The sequence below is a fragment of the Cyprinodon variegatus genome, unplaced genomic scaffold, assembly GCF_000732505.1.
Source record: "Cyprinodon variegatus isolate N-32 unplaced genomic scaffold, C_variegatus-1.0 Scaffold67, whole genome shotgun sequence".
NCBI classification, from domain to species: Eukaryota; Metazoa; Chordata; class Actinopteri; order Cyprinodontiformes; family Cyprinodontidae; genus Cyprinodon; species Cyprinodon variegatus.
Genome location: NW_015150520.1, coordinates 933,523 through 954,949, shown reverse-complemented (window position 1 = coordinate 954,949; position 21,427 = coordinate 933,523). Strand labels below are relative to the sequence as shown.

At 35.8% G+C, this 21,427-nt stretch overlaps 1 protein-coding gene across 1 annotated transcript; it reads left to right on the top strand.

The window, feature by feature from the left end:
- The first annotated feature begins 18,311 nt into the window (after window positions 1-18,311).
- On the top strand, window positions 18,312-19,978 carry LOC107083020 (regulator of G-protein signaling 5-like). The gene is made up of 5 exons (XM_015371952.1): window positions 18,312-18,434; window positions 18,649-18,717; window positions 18,827-18,888; window positions 19,036-19,202; window positions 19,292-19,978. Exons 1-5 carry the CDS (start codon window positions 18,391-18,393, stop codon window positions 19,499-19,501), a joined length of 552 nt encoding a protein of 183 aa, XP_015227438.1. The 5' UTR covers window positions 18,312-18,390; the 3' UTR covers window positions 19,502-19,978.
- The last annotated feature ends 1,449 nt before the right edge of the window (window positions 19,979-21,427 follow it).

Genomic DNA, 21,427 nt, shown 5'->3' with positions numbered 1-21,427 from the left:
TCATTCGATTTCATCCTGGACACTACAGAAAATGGGCTTAAAGTGTTAAAAAGTGAACTTCTCCTTTAATCCAGGTGTGTTGAAAAAGACACAGAACTAAACATCCAGGATATCTATTGTTAAGGATGAAATTTGATCTTTCTGAGAAACATAGTGTAGCCAAGGAAGAACAACAGCAGTAAAGTTATGTCTTCCCCCAACATTACTCAAGTAAAGTATATATACTAGAACAATATACAGAAGTACACTAATTAAGCAAATGTAAATACAAATTGAGTCCTGTTTAAAGTAAATTGTCTAATTGCAAAGCAGTCATTTTCTGAAATTTGCACAAATTAGAGTCAATACACTGAAATACAGGTGGTTATGGAAATTTTATTATAGACTATGATTTTTTTTTACTTATACTTGTTTAAGTTAGTTACACTTTATATATATCAGGGAAAAAGCCTGGTCATTAAATATCTTCTTATAGATTATTTAAAAACATTTAGTCATAACAATATTTTAAAACCGTACATTCTTTTGCAAGACAGAGAAAGGTTATTCAAAAGAATAGATTTGGTTTCAGTGACAGAGATTCTACAGCTCTGCAATATACACTTTTAAATATTTACAGGAATTAGAAAAATTTAATCTTGTGTTTGTCCTCAAATGTCCTTGAAATGTTCAACAAAAAAGAAAATAATCTGCTTTGCAATGGTTTAATTGTGGCTTAACCACAGATAGTGGTTATAACTTGAAAGAAAGGTTTAACAGCTGAGAACAAAATGGATCTGCTAACAATTCTGTTTTTCTCATTTTAGTCATGTAGCGAAAAGGTTAGTTACTGAAAGAGAAAACAATATTAACAGTGAAATATTTCTAAAAATAGTTACATTGTTGTGGATGACTAGCTGTACTCAGAAATTAGAAACCTTGTTTCTGATATTTTCTGTTACTGTGGATGTTATCTGGTGACCCTGTGTGCGGACACTTTGGTTGGTTCATTTCTTTTTTTTGTTGTAGCTTTGCTGTCTTTTGGATATTAATAACAAGTATGAGTTAAGATAAATAATTCAAAGTACTGTTGCCTATACTGGACAATGATAATACACTCCCTTACCCGTGTCATGAAAACTGCAAAACATAGTAATTGTGTACCACCTAAAGTAAAACTATTTCTTTACTGCATGTGTACCATATGGCAATATTTTTAAAGATGTTTCTGTGTTTCAGATGAATGTAACCTCCCTCTGTATTTTATAAATAAAAATCATGTGTAAACATACTTTAAAGACCACTTTTTTTCCTTTTCATAACAGTAAGTTTTTGCAAAAATTGAACCTCAAGCAGAAACAAATTTATTTAAAATTTCTAAGCTTTCCTTGTCTGACAATGAAAATCAAAAAAATGCAAATGTATCATTTAATTCAGTCTTTTACAAGCAACAGCATCAAATACAAAGCATATATCAGGCAATAATAGGTTGAAGTGGACTCTTCACTAGTACACAACTATTACCTGTATGGTTTTAATGTGTTAGTTTTTCAGGAAAACAAAGAGACGGGTAAATGTGGGACACCACCCTAGTAGACAAAACACAGGGATTATCTGGGCCAGGAGAGGGCAAACACATCTGACACATATTTTTCTGTAGAGTTAACAATATGACATTTAGCTGTGTACCTTATAAATGTTACAACATATCTCTAACAAAGCTCTTAAATAACAGCAAAGTAATTGGACTCCAAAGAGTGAATAATTACAATGTAGATTACATAGTCCCTTTTGAATAGAGCCATTATGTTGTATGGGGCAAGATAGGAGTGTTTTTAAAAGTGTATTTTTTCTGCCATTAACATTAACTTAAAGTAGAAGGCTTATATTTGATCTAATGACAAATTATAGCAATAAAGCACATTTATTGCCGTCCCATCCTCCCCAAATTACAACCATACAATCTCATGCATTTTATTGAGATTAAATGGATGGTTCTGATTTTTGGAAACTTGTTTGCAACGTTCAGCAGCTGTGGCAGAGATTCAACACTGTCGCAACTGCCACCGAGCCACCTGCTATGAGAAATGGACAGTACAGTACTGGAGAAAAAAGTGATGTTAATCAAATTAGGAATCTTTTTTTATTTTTTTTGCCACTATAACTCTGAAGCATAGAAAGTTAGTAAAAATATGTAATATTTTAAATGAACATGATTATTAATTTCATCTCCATCAGTTATTTCCTGAATATTTTTAAAAATTCTGCTACCTTAACATCATCGAGACATAGATTTGGAGTTTGAAATGGAATCACTGGAAGCAATATCAGCAGGTTCTTAAAATGAAACCATGTCTGGTTCAAATGATGGCAAATTTCCTCTGTCTCCCCTGGGGGGTGCCTTAGGTACAGCTGTTAGCAGGAGCACACGTTAGTTTTTAACTGAAGAACCAAGTCACCATTTCAATGAGGGAATAAAACTGAAAAAAGTCCTTCCGGAAATGTTCCAAGCACAAAGTAGACATCGTGGGGTGCCTGCAAATACTGAAGATATGATTCATGACCTTCATTCTGTTTTTTTTTTTGTTTTTTTTTTTTTAGAGCAAGGTTAGAGTAAAATAGTGCTAATTCATAAAAAGGTCTGACATAGCCCTGGGATGTTTCAAAATAGTTGAAATAATAAAAAAAAAAAAAAGTTTTTCTAGCTAAAAACATTTCACTTACGACACCCCCATACAGTACCAAACTACTTTTCTCTTGTACGTTACCAGACATTTCTCATAGCAGGAAGCTTGGTGACAGTAGTGACACCGGTGCATCTAGAGATGGGGAATATGTGCCATAAACCCAGTTTCCCTTTCAGCATTGCAATCCTTTGGATCATGGCTTTTCATTTCTTACCATGGCCTCATCAAAGTCTAGAGTTGAATCCAATTAAGAATCGGAGGCAAGATGCTGTGGGAGATTTCATCATACAGATCCAAGCTGCATGGATAGGAGGACAAAGGGCAAGAAGGACAGGAGAGGGAAACCCCGTGGGAAACAGTTTGGACTAAGAGGAGGATACATTTTGGTGGGAGTTGGACCAGGATTGAACTATTAATATTTGAACAATCAAATTGTATTCTTTCTGAACTTTACTCTGTATCCTTAATCTGTGTTCCAGTGCCATCTGCTCACTATAACATGTGTGACACACTAAAATTAATGTCAATTACCTTATACTGAACAGATATGTTCAAGTTCAATTTCTGTTTGTGTTTCATGATTGAACATTTTATTTAAAAAATTATTACAAAAAAAAAATCTGAGGGAAATTGTTATGCACAGATTTTTTGCATCTCATCTTGCTTAATTTGCTATTTTGGAAAAACGAGAAAACAGCCTAAAAAGAGTACCTGGGTTAAACATAAATAATAGCAACATATTCTTCTCTCATGTGTTGATTTATCTCCCAAGTTCATGTAGGCGATACTTCACTACTTTAACCGATGAATCTGTGTTTGATTACTCTGTGCGAGCATGCATTTAGCACAAAAAATTGCATTATTTGACAAACCGAATTATGAAACTAAATGAATACACAGAATTTCAAATTTGATGTGAATTATAGAATTGAACTTTAAAATATAGACAAACTCAGTTTTACTATAGCAAAAGATGTTTTAAAACAAATGTATTCAGTTGAAAACCACAGAATTTCTTATCAAGTGAAACTCAATATGAGACAAATTTATTTAAATTAAAATGTTTACTATCTCACCTGCGTGTCCACCCTGCACCACTGTGTGGGCTGTGTGTTGGTGCAAGAAAAGCAACATAGTTATTTGAAGCAAATTTGGGGTGTTTCCATAAGGTTTAAACACCAAGTGTAATGTCATTGTTCACAGTACGTCGTCATGCATGGCTGTAATAAACAGTAAATAGAGGCTGCAATCCAGCCCTCACAGATCAGAGATGGATACAAGTTTTAATAAATGTGTTGTCATCTGGGAAGTTTTTCTTATGTTTACATGTCAGCTAAAAACTGCGGTGTTGCTCTCAGCCATGTCTACATACATAATATGAACACCCTGGAAGACTCCAACAGCAATATGATTCTTTTAAATGTGCATTAGAAGAAAGCTAGTGGAAATACACCTTCTGTTCTACTTTTTTGGAAAATTCATTGCCATCAGTTAACGCTACTTACCTTTTCGCCCTGAATGCCATGTGGACCATATCCATGTCCTGTTAACAGTAACAGGCTCAGTCTCAGCAATTTAAAGGTAGTTTCTGATGATATACTTTTAAGCCTATTGTATTGATTTATTAACTAAAATCAAACCACAATATTTTTTTTTTTATGCCTGTAATATGACAGACTTTTACTCTGGAGATTAACACTTTTGCAGTGTACTTTACAGTATATAAATTTTCTGCAAGTCTGACCACACATTGCAATGTAACATTATATTTCATTGCATAATAGTATATCACACACTACAATTGTTAGCAAGCTGTCAACACTTAAGTATTTAAGGAGGTAAAATTAATTAGGATAAGTTACTATACTTCATGTGAAAAATATTTCTATTGTCAATGTAGAGTATTTGTCTAAATTCAAATTTTGCAATGTTATGAATTTTGAGTGATAACTGTTGTGCAATTATGATTTATTTATTGCTCACCTATTGTCGAACTCTTTGGAGTGGCAAAGATTTTTTTTATACAATTAATATTTGGACTGTCATATGTTGTTTTGTGAACATGCATCCAATTGGCTGTGTGTAAGAAAAACAAATAAAAGTGTGAATTAAGCTCAAATCAGAGTCAATCAGATAAATCTGCACATATAATAGATTCACCACAACTCCCTTTCAAGATATAAGCGTTTATGAAGACAGATCATTCAGCTCCAACTTAAACATACTTCAGTTACACTTTTAATTAAAAAATTGAACCCCAACTAAACTAAGTTACTATGTTCACAAAGAAGAAGAAAAAAACTAAGTTAAAAACCTTAATTACCAAAATGATGCAATGATATCCCAGGTTGGCATGGATTTTATGTCTGAGAACCAAAGTGTCATGATCCTTCCCTTTGTAGACTTTTTGAGTTTTCATTTACATTTTAATTTGTAATTGTTTCTTTTTTTATTTTGTGTCACTATAGTTGTTTCCTATTTATTTTTAATCGGTGTTGTGATTTTGTGTTACTCTCTGTTGCCCCCTTGTGCCAGTTTCCTTTCCCTATGGTTCCCTTATCTTACTCAGATGTCCTCTAGTGGTGGGTTTTAGTTAGTTATGTGAAGGGAAGTAGAACAAGAATAGGAAGCACAGCACATTTTTAGCCACACTGAAAAATCATATTTGAGTATTACAAGTTTAAATGATGACAAAGTAATTACTGGAGAATTATGGATTTCTTTTGCTCTAAAAGGGAGGTCCCCCTCTGTCGGAGTGGAGGATGGCAGCTTCAGCATCCATGCTTTAACAACTCTGCCCTGGAACTGATTTTAAAGAGGTTACACAAGCATGATTATATGAAAAATCAAATGGCCAAAAAAAAAAGATCCATGAAAAATTACGGTTAGAGAGAAAAACAATAGGTGATTTTAGTCATATAGCTGTATTTCATTACGAGTAAATGTTGGGAATTCTTGTATTTAATCAGTATATTACCTTTTTTACCTTATTTTACGGTGCACAACCATTTCGCATAAACAAGGCGCAGGCAAAAGATCTGGTATGGACTGAAAAAAATATTATGGTGGGTCGATGAATCATCGAGTCTGATCAGCGTCAAATACAATGTTTTCTTGTTTTTGTTCTGCGTTTTTTAAATTCAAGAACCTTTTGTATCTTTTAAGCTTAGGTCACAATTGTCTGTAAAACCTCCAATGAGAATATGTGCATAATTTTGTGGCTCAAAGACAACACACTCCAGTAGTTATTATTTAACAGCCTCTGTGAGCATCTGGCATGACCCAGCAGCAGGCTGTTCTTCTCTGCCCCACAGGATTATCAGACAGATGAGCAACCTAAGGCTCACTCATGCACATTACCAGACGCAGTCCCACAGCGACCAAACATTGCCATTTTACAAATGTTTAGTGCCCTTGCAGAAATTTTAGTACACTTCTGATTGGATAGATTGTAGCTATAAGGATGCTCAGAAATTGAGTACCTTAAAATAAAACATAGCCTTTCTATCTGATATTCTAAGATTGTCATCAAAGGCAAATTACAAAACCCCCTTTTTTTTGTAAAAACCATGACGAGAGCAGTCCGAGCATGGTAACCAAGATAACTGTTGATCGTAAATGGCACGCAAACTGAACCTGACCGTGCGAGACATTACCTAACCGTGCTAAACTAGTACTAGTTCAACAGTAGGGCTTGCCGCGGTTCAGTTGAGGCCTCGTTCTTGGATAACAAAGAGTGCATGAGCAGACCGCATCATCTCCTTACAGTCCACCTACATAATCATGAAACTTCAGACATTCATAACAATGAATGTGTGTGCTACACAATTTCCAGCAATGATTCTGCTTAACAATGTGATGAACTTCAATGTCTGTCGTTTCCTGCGTCTGTAAGCACTGATTAGACTATCGGTTGTTGTATCCACTTCCCAAATGCCAATTCTATCAAGTAAATTTAGAGAGAGAGCAGTAGTGTCGTAGATCATCACTAGGAGGCGAGGAATCATGCTAGCATCATTTGTAAATGGTCGTACGGAACCAAGCTCGGCATGGTTAATTGATCCAAGCTTGGTCCAAACTCGGCACGGATCGGTTTTAGAGGAGTAGTGTAAATTGGGCAATAGTCTCTCCAACATGTTCTGGGTCTTACCCTGGCCTCCTTCCTGTAGGATGTGCATGGAACACCTCCGGGGGGCATCCACAAAATATGTCCAAGCCAACTTCAACTGGCTCCCCTTGATGTAGAGTAAAAGCAGCTTTACTCCAAGCGTCTAGCAGATGTCCAAGCTTTTCAGATACATTTATCAGGAATGTCGTTCTTTTGGTCACAATCCAGATTTCAGACCTTAGGTAAGGGTCCGACCAGTAAAACTGAGGGCTTTGCCTTTTTGCTCAGCTCTCTCTTTGCCACAACAGACCAGTGCAGTGTCCACATTATAGCAGCAGCTGAACTGACCGGTCTATTGATCCCCTGCTCCATTTTCCCTTAACCACAGGACCCCAAGAATCCTGAACTCCTCCACTTGAACCAGGAGCTCTTCTCCCACCTGAAATCTGCTTGTGCCCAAACCAGTGTGAGTTTTAATAGGTGAATGACTGAATGTAGTGTAAAGCACTTTGGTCAAGCCCTCAAACTTGAAAAAGTGCTTTATAAATGCAGGCCATTTACCATTTTACCATTATTGAAATTACTGATTTAAAACTGATTTTTTTTCATACACACTGACACTTATCTCACTATATTTGTGGACCTTTCCATTGACTTTCATTAATTTCCACAGCCTAATCGTGACCATTACAGGTTCATACCTAACCCTAACCCCAACTTAAACTCAACCTTAGGCCTAAATGTAACCCATGACCCGTAAACAGCAATTCCCCATGTGTGGTCCAGGCAGTGGGCCCCACACAAGGAGCAGTAGGTCCCCACAAAGTACCATTTTCCCTGAAAATGGGCCCCACAATGTTTTAAAAACAAGAGCACCCCCACACACAAACACTACCTCATCTGTTTTTAAATTAAATTCCATGAAAAACATTTCAAACTGATTCATTGCCAAGAATTTCCCAGTCATTCACATTCTCCTAAATTACTAGCTTTCTCCACTCCCCTTCTGGTCTGGACTGAGTCACGCCTCTGAAGGACTTTTAAAAACAAAACAAACAAAAAACATGCAAATGTAACAACAGGGAAAACTTTCAGTGGCACTGATCTCAGGCTAGGATGTTATTTGTTCTTGTTTGGTTTATACTATCATCTCCTCTTAAAAAGAGGCCCAATGCAATAGATGCAAGTCAAAAGCACACATAGAGAAGTAAAGCAAGTGCCAGAGCCATGTTTCTTGCCATTAACAGCCTAATCATTAAACATATAGTAGGGCTGCAGTGTTGATGATTCCAGTTTGTCTGACAGTGTTTGGTACATTTTACTCATGAACAATAACAAAACAGCCTATTTGAAACAAGGTTTCGTAATAAATTAGGCTGCTTCATATTTTTTTCATTTCTGAAAAGGATTTAAAATGTGATGTTAACAATGATATTGAATAAAATAAGAATTTCTTAAACATGGGTTGTCATCCTTTCGCTAAATAAAGATAATGAAATAATTTTCCAACATAAAAATCAGCTAATATACTTGACATTTCATTTTAGATGGTTTCAGATCAATCTGGACGATGCTGTACAAATCTAGATATGAAAATAAATAAATGAAAAAAGCATGCTTTATAATCACAGACCACAGAATGATCAAATTAAACTGATTCAAACTTCAAATGTATGTCTGGATAGAGGCTTAAATAAAAATCATTTTGGACCTGCAGTTTGGGGCTACAAAGAATTACCCTGGTATAAGCCAGATTGATACCATGTAGAATTCAAATTGAACTATATATAACAATCTGGGAAACTACATGAAGAAAGTTTTCGCAAAAGGGAGGGACATTCAGTACAATTCATAGCTCTGGTGACAATTCATCTTGCTTGCAAGGTAAAAAAAAAAATGGATCAATTTAGGGGCTACAAATGGCCCTCAGGGTTCCCTTCTGGCACTGTTGGTGTAAAGCAGTGTTTCCAAATTTGCGTACCCCTAGTGGTCCAGGAGTGCATTGCCATGAGTACATGAAAATATTTTGTTTCTTATGTAGCAAAATAAAAAAGGAATGAAATCTTTTTCACTTTATGAGGACCAAATTGAAAAATTTTAACAAGCTTTTCTCAACCAAAAAGTACATTTTTCTTCTATGTTCGAGTTCACCTTCAGCTTTGACATGCATCAAAACCAAGAAGAGGAACAGAATTTGTTAGGATTCAAGTTTGTGTGGGTTGTTTTTAGTGTTTTCCTCTCTCCACCACCAAGCGGTGCCCTGTCCTCGTTGGGCCTCCCTGTACACCTGCGGCTCGTAGGGTCATTACCAGAGGAGTACTTGAGCAGCGGGCTGTCACCACCTTGAGAGAGTGTTTGGCAGTATTGGGTACTCTAGCCAAACTGAGATTAGCAGGATCTAACCTAAGCCTTGTCTCTCTGAGTCTAAGCTTGCCTTTGTCATTTGTTCTTCGGCAGGAAGCCTTCCTCATTCACTGGATAAGCCTGGACCTTCTACCCCCCCTGGAAGGATAAACTGAGTCACACTGAGCAAGGGGAAACCTCCACATGATCTGTTCAAGTCCTCTTCAGGAAAACCCGGTGACAGTCCGCTCTAATACTCCTCTGGATCCAACATTAGTCTGCCTGTCCGCCCTCCAACGAGTTCTTTCATCTCTGGATAAAACCCCAAAAACTGGATCCAAAGAATAACCAAGAGCCCACTAAACGTGAGTGCCTCTCTTGCAAATTCCAAGCCTCAGTCTTTTTTCCCACATTCCCTGAACTGATCATTGTGATCTCCCCTTCAGAGTTTCCGGTTCCGGTTAACCAGTCCGCTGAGATCCAACAGTGTTACCCAGCCATATATCTCTCAGTCTGTTTTCTTGCAATAAACCTGTTAACTTTTACCCTTGGCTTCTGAGTGTTTCTCTGCATGTGGGCCAGATCCTTAAAACCCATCATGACAGAATGGATGTACAGTAGAGAACAGCCTGGTATCAGCTGTTTTTCACATTGAGCTATTGGAGCTCATCAAAGTATCTCAGGTGTGTTGATGAAAAGAAAGTAAAACTGATTAAGTCAGTCTGACTATAATTTTTGCTCAGTATTTTTTGTTCCCAATTCATCGAGTTTAAATGTGATTATAAGTGAGTTACTCAGAGGAGCTACAGATTTATGAATACAGGTTTATGATATGATTTTATTTTGTGTTTTTTTTATTCCTTTTTATTCCTTACTAACTTCTAGACAACATATTTATATTGTTGTTTTTTTAATTTGAGATGGAAAGCATAAAATTATGAAAATTAAATGCTCAAATTTAAAGAGATAATCAATAATCTTTTTTTTTTTTTTCAGTTTTCTTATGTTCCACTTTTGGATAATCATCAGTAGTTTTGGCTGAGAGGGGTACTCATGGTAAGATAAAATGCCTAAAGGGGTACAAAAGTCTCCCTGCGATTGACTGGCGACCTGTCCAGGGTGTGCCCCACCTCTTGCCCATTTAAAGCTGGAGATAGGCACCACCACAACTAGTGACCCCAGCAGTGATAAATGTGATGGAAAATGGATGGATGTGTACACAAAACAAAAAAGGTTGGGAAACACTAGTGCAAAGTAATGAAACATTGCATATGTTTTCCAAATTATAACAAAAAAAATGATAAAAAAAAATATATTCCTTTATTTATATTTAAAACTTATTTTTTCTAGAATAAAAAAAGCCTTTCATTAAAGTTTTTTAAAATTGACTCTCAGTTGTAAAATGAGAGGCTATTTCATGTGCAGTTAAGGCAAAATCCCTTTATACCTTCTGCTCCATGGTGGATTCAAAAACATCTGCTCACCTGAACTTAGGGACCTCCTAAGAGTGTGCAAAGTCAGAATATCTGGTCAGTAAGAAGGTGCTAACTTATCAAATGCTTTAAAAACAAACAACATGATGTATTTTTTTTTCCAAATTGGACACGAGCCAGCACAAAAAAGTTTGGCAAGATGTGGTCTCACCAGTGCACCAGTAAAAGGAAGAGAGGTTACAGATGTGAATGTTAATACCGTAATATAGTCTACACAGACAGACATGATGACAAGATTCTTTGTAAGGCCGATGTGTTGTTTTCCTAAATTTTTTTGCTATATCATAATTAGAATTTTATATTATCTGTAAGTCATATAATTCTTTCTACAAATGCCGTGATTAAAAAGCAGATTATATTGTAACTCTCCGATGCAGGAAAAATGTTTACATCTTATGCTTCTTTTGCTCCTTTAGAAATACATTTTCTGAAAAGGAGTTTTTACACATAATACGTGCTATAAGTGGGTAGAGAGAAGGTTCAATCCCAAAACTAATCTTATAATCCTTCTATAAAAAGAATAATTTATTTTTTTCTATCAATAATTACCTTTATTCTTTGAGATAAGTCTTGGGATCCCATTAGGGATTAGATTTACTTTCTGAAACAGTCTCACTATTTCATCTGTAGTTTTACCTTTAGCCACAGGAGCTGGTAGGACAATGCTTCATCGCCTGCCTGATGAGAGGATGATCCAATTCTCACCCTCCCTGTTGCAGAACTGATATGGACCTATTTTTTTTTTTGTAGGATGAACCTTTAATCCATAAGTGGAAGAAACTCATGAGATGTACAGGGGTAGCCATGCTGTTTACCTTACCTTAGAAATAGAACTGACTGTGAGTAAGAAAGACTTTGACTTTTAAATGTCCTTGGTTGGCCTCAGCTACAATTGTGTTCAGCTAGATAAAAAAAGCTCTGAGGGAGTTTTGACCTTTAGCCTGAGAATCATCATTATAGCTAAATGTCACTCTACATTTTTTGTATTTATCTTCCTCTGAACTTTTGATGTTTTCATCAGTTTCCTTATTTGAAGAAGGTTTTTTTTTTCTTAATTTTTTTTAGCAAATAATATCTTTTTACAGGGTAACTGTACATATTCAGTATGAAAAATAAAATGACTTCTTAAAGCTACAGTGTGTAATTTTCAGCGACATCTAACGTCCAGACTGCAGACCGCAGCAACATGAACATCTCCCCCCCACCGCTTCTCCCCCCCAACAGTACGGCGAGCGTTACGGGACAAAATGTCTTCCACGACGTCCGCATCACTTCCCTTCTCAAGTGATGAGGTTTGTTTACATTGATCATTTTAATACTGCCATCTATTGTTCAGTACCGTCTCAGTTCATCTCTCTCAACTTGCCGTAGTTACTTTCGAGCGTAATGGGCGATCTCGCAATCGCTAGTTTGTTGGCTCTGCGCTGCCGTAGCGCAAAGATGTCTGCCTCCATGGCTGCGAGACCCGCTCCTATGTAATTATAAATAACGAATTCTAAGGCAACGCAAATATTAAGGTTAAGAGGCTGAGCTCGTAGATGATGATAAATAACATAGTTATGTATAATATATTACATTTCTGACTGTATATCCCTGTAATTATTACACACTGTAGCTTTAAGCCAAAATCATATCTGGTCTTACAAGGAAACGTGACAAGTCAATGGGGGCTTAAAACAATCTTAATTCAGTTTTTCAGCAACACCCTAACACCAGAAAATAGCTAACCAAGTGATTGATACTACACAAAATGTTTTCTTTAAATATTTGATATCCACACGGGGACCAGATTAGGTGTAATGGCAAAGATATTTTTTCATCTGAGCTGTGTATCCAAATGAGACCTGCATTTTTGAAAAGCAGACTTTGCACAGACATGTTGCAGCTCAACCTGCCTCTGTAATTCGCATTCACCGTTTTATAGTTATTTTCTGTGTGTCGATCTGTACCGGTAACAGGATCCACAGCATTAGCTCATTTGTGCGTTCTAAACCAGAAATACATCCAGATCACAAATTGAAATGAAATTCCTTATTTCTGTCACCAATTATAAAAAAAAAGCATATTTAGTTACATTATGTAAAATGTTATTAATAACTTTGGTGAGAGAATGCTACCATACTGACCCGAATATAGCACATCCCTGATTATAGGACAAATCCCTCTTTCCAGGACCAGTTTGAACCAAAATTTAATTTAATTTATATTTATGTGGAATCTTGTAACACTTGAACTCGATATGCAACCTAACTTAGCTCACGGAACGTTTCGAAAACCTGCATGAGGCTTTTACTCACAGCTATCCTCCGCCTCACTGCGCTCGCTGTCACTTCTAGCCTCAACCTGCTGCTCTGCAATTTTTTGATAAGCTTTTCTTTCACTGTTTGCTTCATTCCCATCTTTTTGAATGTGCCATCTTCTGACATTGCACTCTGTAAATCCATATTTATTTGCTGCCTGACTGTTGTTTGTTGCCTCTGCTGCATTGAACACCATTTTTTTTTAATTGGCATCTTAACACCGTCTCTTATGTCGGTATAATGTTCTGGGCAGCGACTCTCCATTTGTAGCATCCTTGTCACTTCTTCCCCATTGTCATAGAAAGATGACCCCAGCAACAGTGACCTCACTGGCTTTACTGGCGCCCGCTGCTGTTGCGTTCCTGTAGTGACCCCGGACAACTGTCAGTCTGTATAATTGGTTACACCGTGATTAGAAGGCCCGCAAACATTTTCACATTATTTTCAACGAAAAACAATCTCGTCTTATATTTGGGCCAATATGGTATATACAGATCAAATTCTCTGAGCATGTCGGATAACGATGTCAGACAAACAATATAATGTAAAGAAATGTAAAGTTGTTTGGTATTAATTTCTACAATATTTATTTGAATTATTTTAAATATACAAGAAAAGTATGTTTAGTACGATAATTATGGCGTTTGGACTGTTTTTGTCAGTTTTTAGGGCGTTACTATGGAGGAGGCCTACAGTCTTGAGCCATACCAGTTTTAGCCATTTGCCCAGAACACCTGTGTGCTTTCTCCCTCTCCCAACATACATTCTTATGGGGGCTGTTAGTAAATACCAAAATCAAATACTCTTGATAAACATAAGATAATTTGTATATCTTTTGACTCATTGACACAAAATGAATGTCAAATCATTGTCTTAGACTAGCAAGATCAGGCACACCTTTTAATTTCAATTTTAATGCATTCTCTGCTTTTTAAGTAATTATTCTCTTCAAATTTATAATAATTTGAAGAAAATAATTATTCATAATTATACTGTTCCATATTTAACAAGGAGGTTGGAATCCTAGAAACATAGATAGGATTCTATATATCAGTGGCCACAGTCCACTTTCAAAACGTTTTATCAGGCATTACAATGTCTTATTTTTTTGGTGTAATTTATTTAAAATTAAAACATCTAAAGCCAGAAAGACAACAAATTAATCCTCACAGCAGTCTTACTTTATATCAATGCATGCTAGAATATAATCTTCCTATATATTTCAAACACTTCTATACTTTTATTGTTGCTGATTTCATATAAAGAAAGGGCATTCTGTGAAGGTAGAAGGCAGTGTGCAGCCTTCCCATGAAAGATTCCTCAGTAAATCATCATCATTATTATTATTATATTATTATCCTTTGTTTTTCACGCCCATAATATAATTTCTAGTTTTTTATTAGGACTGGTGGAAAAGGACTGACATCACCCCTCATTACCTCAGGCAACAAGTGGTGTATATACAGCCCCTAGATCAGCAGCATGACGACTCCACAAAGGTTGGGTAAATCGGGGACAGAAACCTTTTTTCCTCTTCTTCACTGCATTAACTGACTCAATCAAATCAGCCCTGGCTGTCCTTGGCACATTGTGCTGGATAAATACATATGTGTCACTGGTAGTTCTCTCTGCATTGCATCCCTTCGTAGGACTTAATTTGAAGAAAGTATCTTAGATATATAATTTATTTTGTAAAACGTTTCCTGACTAAAACAATAAATAAATACATAAATATAAAATATATAAACACATATATCCCCTGCTGATTTAAAACTGCTCAAAAGAGTAAACCCTTTGGGGACATTAAGCTTTTGCTTAAGAAGAAGACCTGACTATTTAGCAAAGGAATGTAATACTGGAGATTTAACAAGGATCATCCATATAAGCGGAAGAGGTACTAAAAGGTCAGTCAATCAATTTTCTGAGGCTTCTTAATCCTGTCAGTAATAAGTTGCCAGAAATGACCTTGGATTGACCTTGTTTAATTCAAAACCTACATCCTGTCAACCCATTGCCCTACATGTAGCTGTTTTTCTGTTTTAACACACCTGACTAAAGTGATCAAATTACCTCCTCAGTGGGTCTTCAAGTTCAGCCGAAGCTAGTAAATGAGCTGTTTGTTTAAAGAAGACAGGTAAAAAAAAGCAATACATCTAAAAGATGCAGGTCAGTGGGCGTGAAGGAACAGGATTGAGTAACACAGTTTTACAGAATAAATAAATGAATGTTTATGTAATAGTTTTCTTTCCTTTTTTTCATAAAGTGTTTGAGAATCTACATCACAAACGTTTGGATAAAATCAATCTTTATCTTTAATCTCTTTCTTAATTTTTTTATTGACTGATACCTTAGACAGTTTTTGTGAATGCTTCTATATACTTTCATCTTTTTAGGGATTAGATGTTGTGGTAATAGTGGCTCTTGTTAGGTATATATATATATATATATATATATATATATATATATATATATATATATATATATATATATATATATATATATATGTAATGTCATTAGGAATATCTTATGATCTGCATTTCGGGGAGTTTTGGTTCTGTTTAGTGTAAACTAATCATCATCTTCCCCTCGATCGTTCTTTGATTTTTAGTCATTGGTCTAATTTCCATTTTGCTTCATTTACGTTATTTTCTAGTTTTAGTTAAACCCTGATTACTCCTTGCTGCCCCTCTCCTTCCCCCTTTGCTGCTTATGTCCACACCTGCACCCAATTAGCTAATAACCCCATTCATTGTTCTCACTCATATATACTCCTCTCTGCAGCTCCTGCTGGATCCTCTTCACTCCACATGTATGTTTCTCCCTGTTGGCTCCTAGTTTTGGTTCCCAGACTTTTATTTCTGTATTTATGCTTTTGTTATCTCTAAATTAAATTGGCAATAAATCATCTCTGCGTGGGTCCTCAACAACATCCACAAAACTTAACAGAGTATTGTAAAAGTGTTATTCATGGTTTTGGTAATTTAAGTGTAAAGCACCTAAAGAGACCTTTAGTTGTACATAGTGATTGTGAGATGAAGCCTCATGAGGCATTGAACTGTTTGGACAAATTGGTTCAACAAACCACACATTTGAATGCAGCTTCATATGAACATGTCACTATCTACTGGATATAAAGTGTAATGTTTGCAATTGTTTTGCTTTTTTTCACTTAGGTTGTTGTCATTGTTCAATATTGGTGTGTAAAAAGAAACTCAAATAAGGTTTTTGTGTGTAATTTTTTTTTAGAAAAGAACAATCTTTTAAGGTGCACTGTTTTTCTGTGATAAACTCAAGCAGAGAGCGGAAGTGTTTGTGCAAGTTGGGCAATGAAGACCAAAATTAGGGCGTTATCCATTTTTATCAAAAAATAATAGTTATCTACTTTGTGTGGTTTTAATCTGGTTGTATTGTATTGTATTGGTTGTACATTCCCAACCAATCATGATGTTAAAACACATATAAAGTCTTAAATGGCCAAGCTCCATCCTATATCATAGATATGGTTGTTCTTTATATTCCTACCAGAGCACTTTGCTCTCAATCTGCAGGTTTACTAGGGGTTCCTATAATTTTTAAAAGTAGAAGGGGAAGCAGACACTGATGTCTACTGTAGTTGTTCACTGGATTGCTGATAGCCCGTTAGTAGAAGTACGGGGTGGAAGTAGGCAGAATGATTAGTCTTATTTATTAAATATGATTGCATGGATAGCTAAATTTTACACAACTTAATATAAAGCAAGCGTTGTGTCATCCTAAAACATACATTGCAGACACATCCAGTAAAAAAAAGAGAAATAAACATGGATCCTACTGTATTTCAGGCTGTAAGCTGAGTCAGAATGAAATCCAAAGTGAATGAATAAGCATTACACACTCTGCACGGAAGGAAATTGGAGAAGATTCAGAAGCTCATCAGCTGACTGTTTTTAGACATGAAAAGCCTGTGGCCTTTTTGACATCCTGGGCTGTCCTCTTAACAGCTGCTTTTACTCTAATTTCTTTAATAGAAAATACAATTCCACTTAACACTCTTTCTGGCGTGTGATAAAGGAGTTCATTCGCAGAAAGGATTTTACAAAAATATCTGTTTAACCTTATTACAGAGAGTAAGTGGGATGGATGTGCAGCTGCCAAACATAATAAAGGGAAAGAAATACCATTTTCAAGTTAGCGTGCATTAAGTTGTTTTTCTCGGCTTATCATATGAGCAAGATTAAAGAGCCATTTTAGGATCTATGACAGAACAAAAAAATGGCAGTAGCTCGGTTTGTTATAAAGTTTCTGCTGAGAATGAGATTATGTTTGTCTATCAAGAAACATTCAAATCAAAAATTTTGAAGCAATTCAAAATGGCATTGTTTTTGGGGCTATGCTCTAGCTCCAAAAATTTGTATTTTCACCTATATGAACAAAACTAACAAATTACATAAAACCAAAGCCAGTCTCTCAGATCCACTGAGCCTTTTGCAGTAAAACCTTTTCTAAGAATCTTTTAAAATTTAAGTTTAATGTTTAAATTTTGTAGAAAAGATTTTTGGGAGACAAATTTTATCAGATAAGATCTGCTTCAAAGAGGACATTAACCTTGACCTCCACTATATTTGTTAGACAGATAAACTAAAATCAAAGCCATTAAATTAGATCATGCCATGAAATATTTTTTTTATTAATATTTGATGTTTCTGGGAACAGATAATTTCAACCATTGAGGTAAAAGGCTTGAAGACACTGACTCTTTCATAGACTCAGGAAAATGTTTATTCTACCTCTTATGAAATGTTCAAAAGTATGACAGGGAACTGAAGACTAAGGTTAGTCTAAAAAAATGAAAACTAAATCCAATACCTTTTTATCCTCTAAAAGGCCCACAATTTATGAAAGCTGTAGTTAAAAAGAAAGAAATGCTGTATTAGTTAATACCACTATAGAAATAACTCATTTAGTCTGTACACAGTATCACACAATATATGGATAATGTCTGTAACGCACTTTTAGTAATATTAATAATATGTGTGTTAAAATATACAAGTTAAAGAAGGGATTTATTTGTCTGTCTTGGAGAATCAATTAATTAATTTCAGACAGTCAGTTTAAGAGAGAAAAGTGAAAACGGCAATAAAAATTTTGTTGTAGTTTTGGAAGGAATTAAAGAGAAAAAGCAGTCTATCAGCTACTAGAAGCTTTTATCATTTAACAGCAATTTCCCAGCCTTGTCCTTGCATGTTCTCCCTCATTTACTGCTTTCATTATTTTCCCTCTCCCTCTCTGTTTCTCTATGCCAGTGAGTCTCTCTACTATTGGCTGAAAAAGTTGATGACACATCAGAGGATGTGGGTGGTAAGGCTGTTGGGTTATAAAATCTCTGCCCTCTCTCTGCTTAGGCACAGACAGTCAATTTATCTCCTGACTGAGTTTTGCTGAAAGGAAACTTAAGCACCATCAAACCGAGACAACCCCAGCAGCATTTCATATTTGCCGATATGTGTAAAGGACTTGCATCGCTGCCTACCTCCTGCTTGGAAAGGTACATTTACTTTTATGTAACAAACAATTTTTCAGATTATGTATACAGGAAGCACATTTTGCATGCGTATGTGGGCATCTGAGAAGCTCAAAAGATTTCTTATTTAAGGTGTTTTACACTCAGTGCTCATATGTAATTTCTTTATTTAGATTTTTCTGAAAAGGAAATTATGGTGTTATGGTCGCTTTATTTATTTATTTTTTTTCTATTTTAGAGCCAAGGAGCTTAAAGCAAGGCTGGGAATTATTCTGCAAAAGCCTACTTGGAAAATAGGGAAAAACAAGTAAGCATTGCACATATATGGCATTACTGTGTTGAAATAAATGTTTTGATGTGGGTTACAAAATACCAGTTTTATCAAAACCATTTTTCTTTTTTTACACCTTCTTCAGACCCACCCTGGAAGAATGTCTCAAGTGGAAAGAATCTTTTGAAAAGCTCCTCTCCAGCAAATGTAAGTTCTAATTTAAATGTATTTTTTTTATCATGTTTTCAATCTACTACAGTGTGTGGTTTCCCATAAATTACACACATACACATTTATTCATGCAGTCAGTGTGAGTCCAGGTATAATTACTTATCTGATTTCCTCGCTTTGCAGATGGACTGTGTGCCTTCACAGCCTTCCTGGTTTCTGAGTTTAGCGAGGAGAACATTGCGTTCTACTTTGCTTGTGAAGATTACAGAAAAACTAAGTGTCCTGCTAAGCTACTCACCAAAGCCCAAAAGATCTACAGTGAATTTATCAGCAGTGAAGCTCCACGAGAGGTAGGAAGAAACAGAGTTAACGAATATCTCTTAAGTGTTAAACGTAAAAAATCTGTAATTGAATTTCTGTCTTCTTTTGTCTTTTGTAGGTAAATATTGACCATGAAACCCGAGACATAACCAAAGCTAATATGCAAGATCCCTCGCCATCTTGTTTCGACCAGGCCCAGCACAGGATCTACATGCTGATGGCTAAAGACTGCTATCCTCGCTTCCTCCACTCTCCAGCCTATAAGGATCTACTGTGCCAAGCCAAACCAACCACAAAAAACACCATGCCCCAAATGGAGAAGGTGTGAAATCACTTGTCTGTGATCCTAAAAGGGACTTTAGGCACCCTTAAAATCTAAACACTATTAAAAGACACAGCATTTGTTGCTGTGTCTAGAAGCTGGTGCTGTGACACAAGAGAAGAGGCAGAGATTGCTATGAGGAAAGTAGCAGCAAATAGGCCAGTGGTTCAGATTCTGTTCCTGCAAGAGCAGAACAGTGAAAGGGATGAGCAGCTAAATGAAAGGTTGAAAGCTTTCGTCACAAAGTTGACAAACGTGCCAATACAGATGGAGATCATTTAGCTCAGTTATAAGAAAGTTAAACTTAATTGAGTGAATGACAATCAAAGAGGAACCGTTGATGAAGCACTTTGATCTGCCATTAGGCAAACATTTTTTTTCTTGCTAGTGTTGTGCAATTATATTTAAGAATATATGTTGTTGTTTCTTTTTAATGTATTGTACTGTATAAAATATGTATTTATTTTTATTTATTTGACTGTTGTGTAACTTTTGCATTTTTACTCAGAAGTTAAAAAACTGCCAGTTTAATTTGTATTGTATTTATATTTGTATATTTTTTTTAACATACAACCAAATCAGTAAAGGTATTTGGGAAATAACCAGTATATCTGTATGTTCATTAAGTAAATTTAAGGTCTAAAAAGGAATTTGTAATTTTCTATTTATATTGCTTGTAGAGCTAAATATTTAGACTCTATAGGGAACCAAGAATGACAAAACATACCACAGCTGAGGTGTTTTAAGTATCTTGTTTACCCTGACATAGATGAATTATTGACTTGCAAATAGCCAGAGACTTCCCCATGCAATATTTCATATTATCAGACATAAAAAAAAGACATTGACATGCATTATTTGCTGCCCTTTATGAGTTATGCTGTTGATGGTGTCATGATTAAATGTTGTTCACCTTGGAAACAGCTCAGCTCAGTGCCATAAAGAACTCAGACAGTGGCACTTTGCTGCTATGGGTTATTGTCCTATATCTTTTAAATAAGAAGTAGCTTTCTAGCAAACAGGAAGCAGAACTGGGGATGTGACAGCAATAACGTAATGTGAATAGCTGTAAAACTTCAACAGTACCTTAGAGACTGTTTGCATAGGTCATCATCATTAGGCAATAAATGATTCTGAAGCTGCCACCAGGCTGACACACAGCCTCACGCAAACCACAATACAGCAGAAAAAAATGAATCACACCCCTTATGTCTTTTCTTATATAGAATTTACTGTATGCTGTTTTATATGCTGTCACAGTTTTTTCTAAAGTATCCTTTAGAGCACAGAACGAAGCTAAATGTCAGGTTTGTGTATTCAGATGTCATCAGCATAGAGTGGAGCCAATATTAGGTGGACAACAGGTGGTCTGTGGAGCCTCATCTATATGTACATCTCATAATGCTGCCTGCTCTCCTATAGTAACCTTCTGACATTTCTATCCAGATCCATGCACAGCCATGACCACCTTATACTGACTCTAGATTTTGTGGGTTTTAGCATATAATCCATACTATTATGGACATCGTGCATAACAACCTTTGTGATATAGCTCTCTGTAACACAATAGAGAGAAAGCTTGGTTCATAAGGGCAAAAAACAGAATATGTCCTAAAATTAAATCAACCGACAAAACAAAACTAACCCTTAACATATATGAAGATATAATCTTTTATTTAGTCCTAATGTCTGGCTGTGCCCCCTCTGTGGCAACACTTGGCATCAATTGTTTACAATAAATTACAATGAAATACGACTGTGGAGAAGTTTAAACAACTTATCGTACTTTAAGAAATTCTAAAATGTGACTACATTAGAGGCTTTTTTACAGTCTATAAAATTTATGAAGTCACTAAAAAACTTGGTGTAATGCTGCAAAACCCATCCATCCATCCATCCATCCATCCATCCATCCATCCATCCATCCATCCA

Excerpts from the sequence above, each read along its gene's own strand:
- LOC107083020 (XM_015371952.1), top strand. The coding sequence starts at position 18,391 with ATGTGTAAAGGACTTGCATCGCTGCCTACCTCCTGCTTGGAAAG. Across the intron at positions 18,435-18,648 it reads CCTACCTCCTGCTTGGAAAG|AGCCAAGGAGCTTAAAGCAA; the intron begins GTACATTTACTT and ends TTTCTATTTTAG. Across the intron at positions 18,889-19,035 it reads AAAGCTCCTCTCCAGCAAAT|ATGGACTGTGTGCCTTCACA; the intron begins GTAAGTTCTAAT and ends CTCGCTTTGCAG.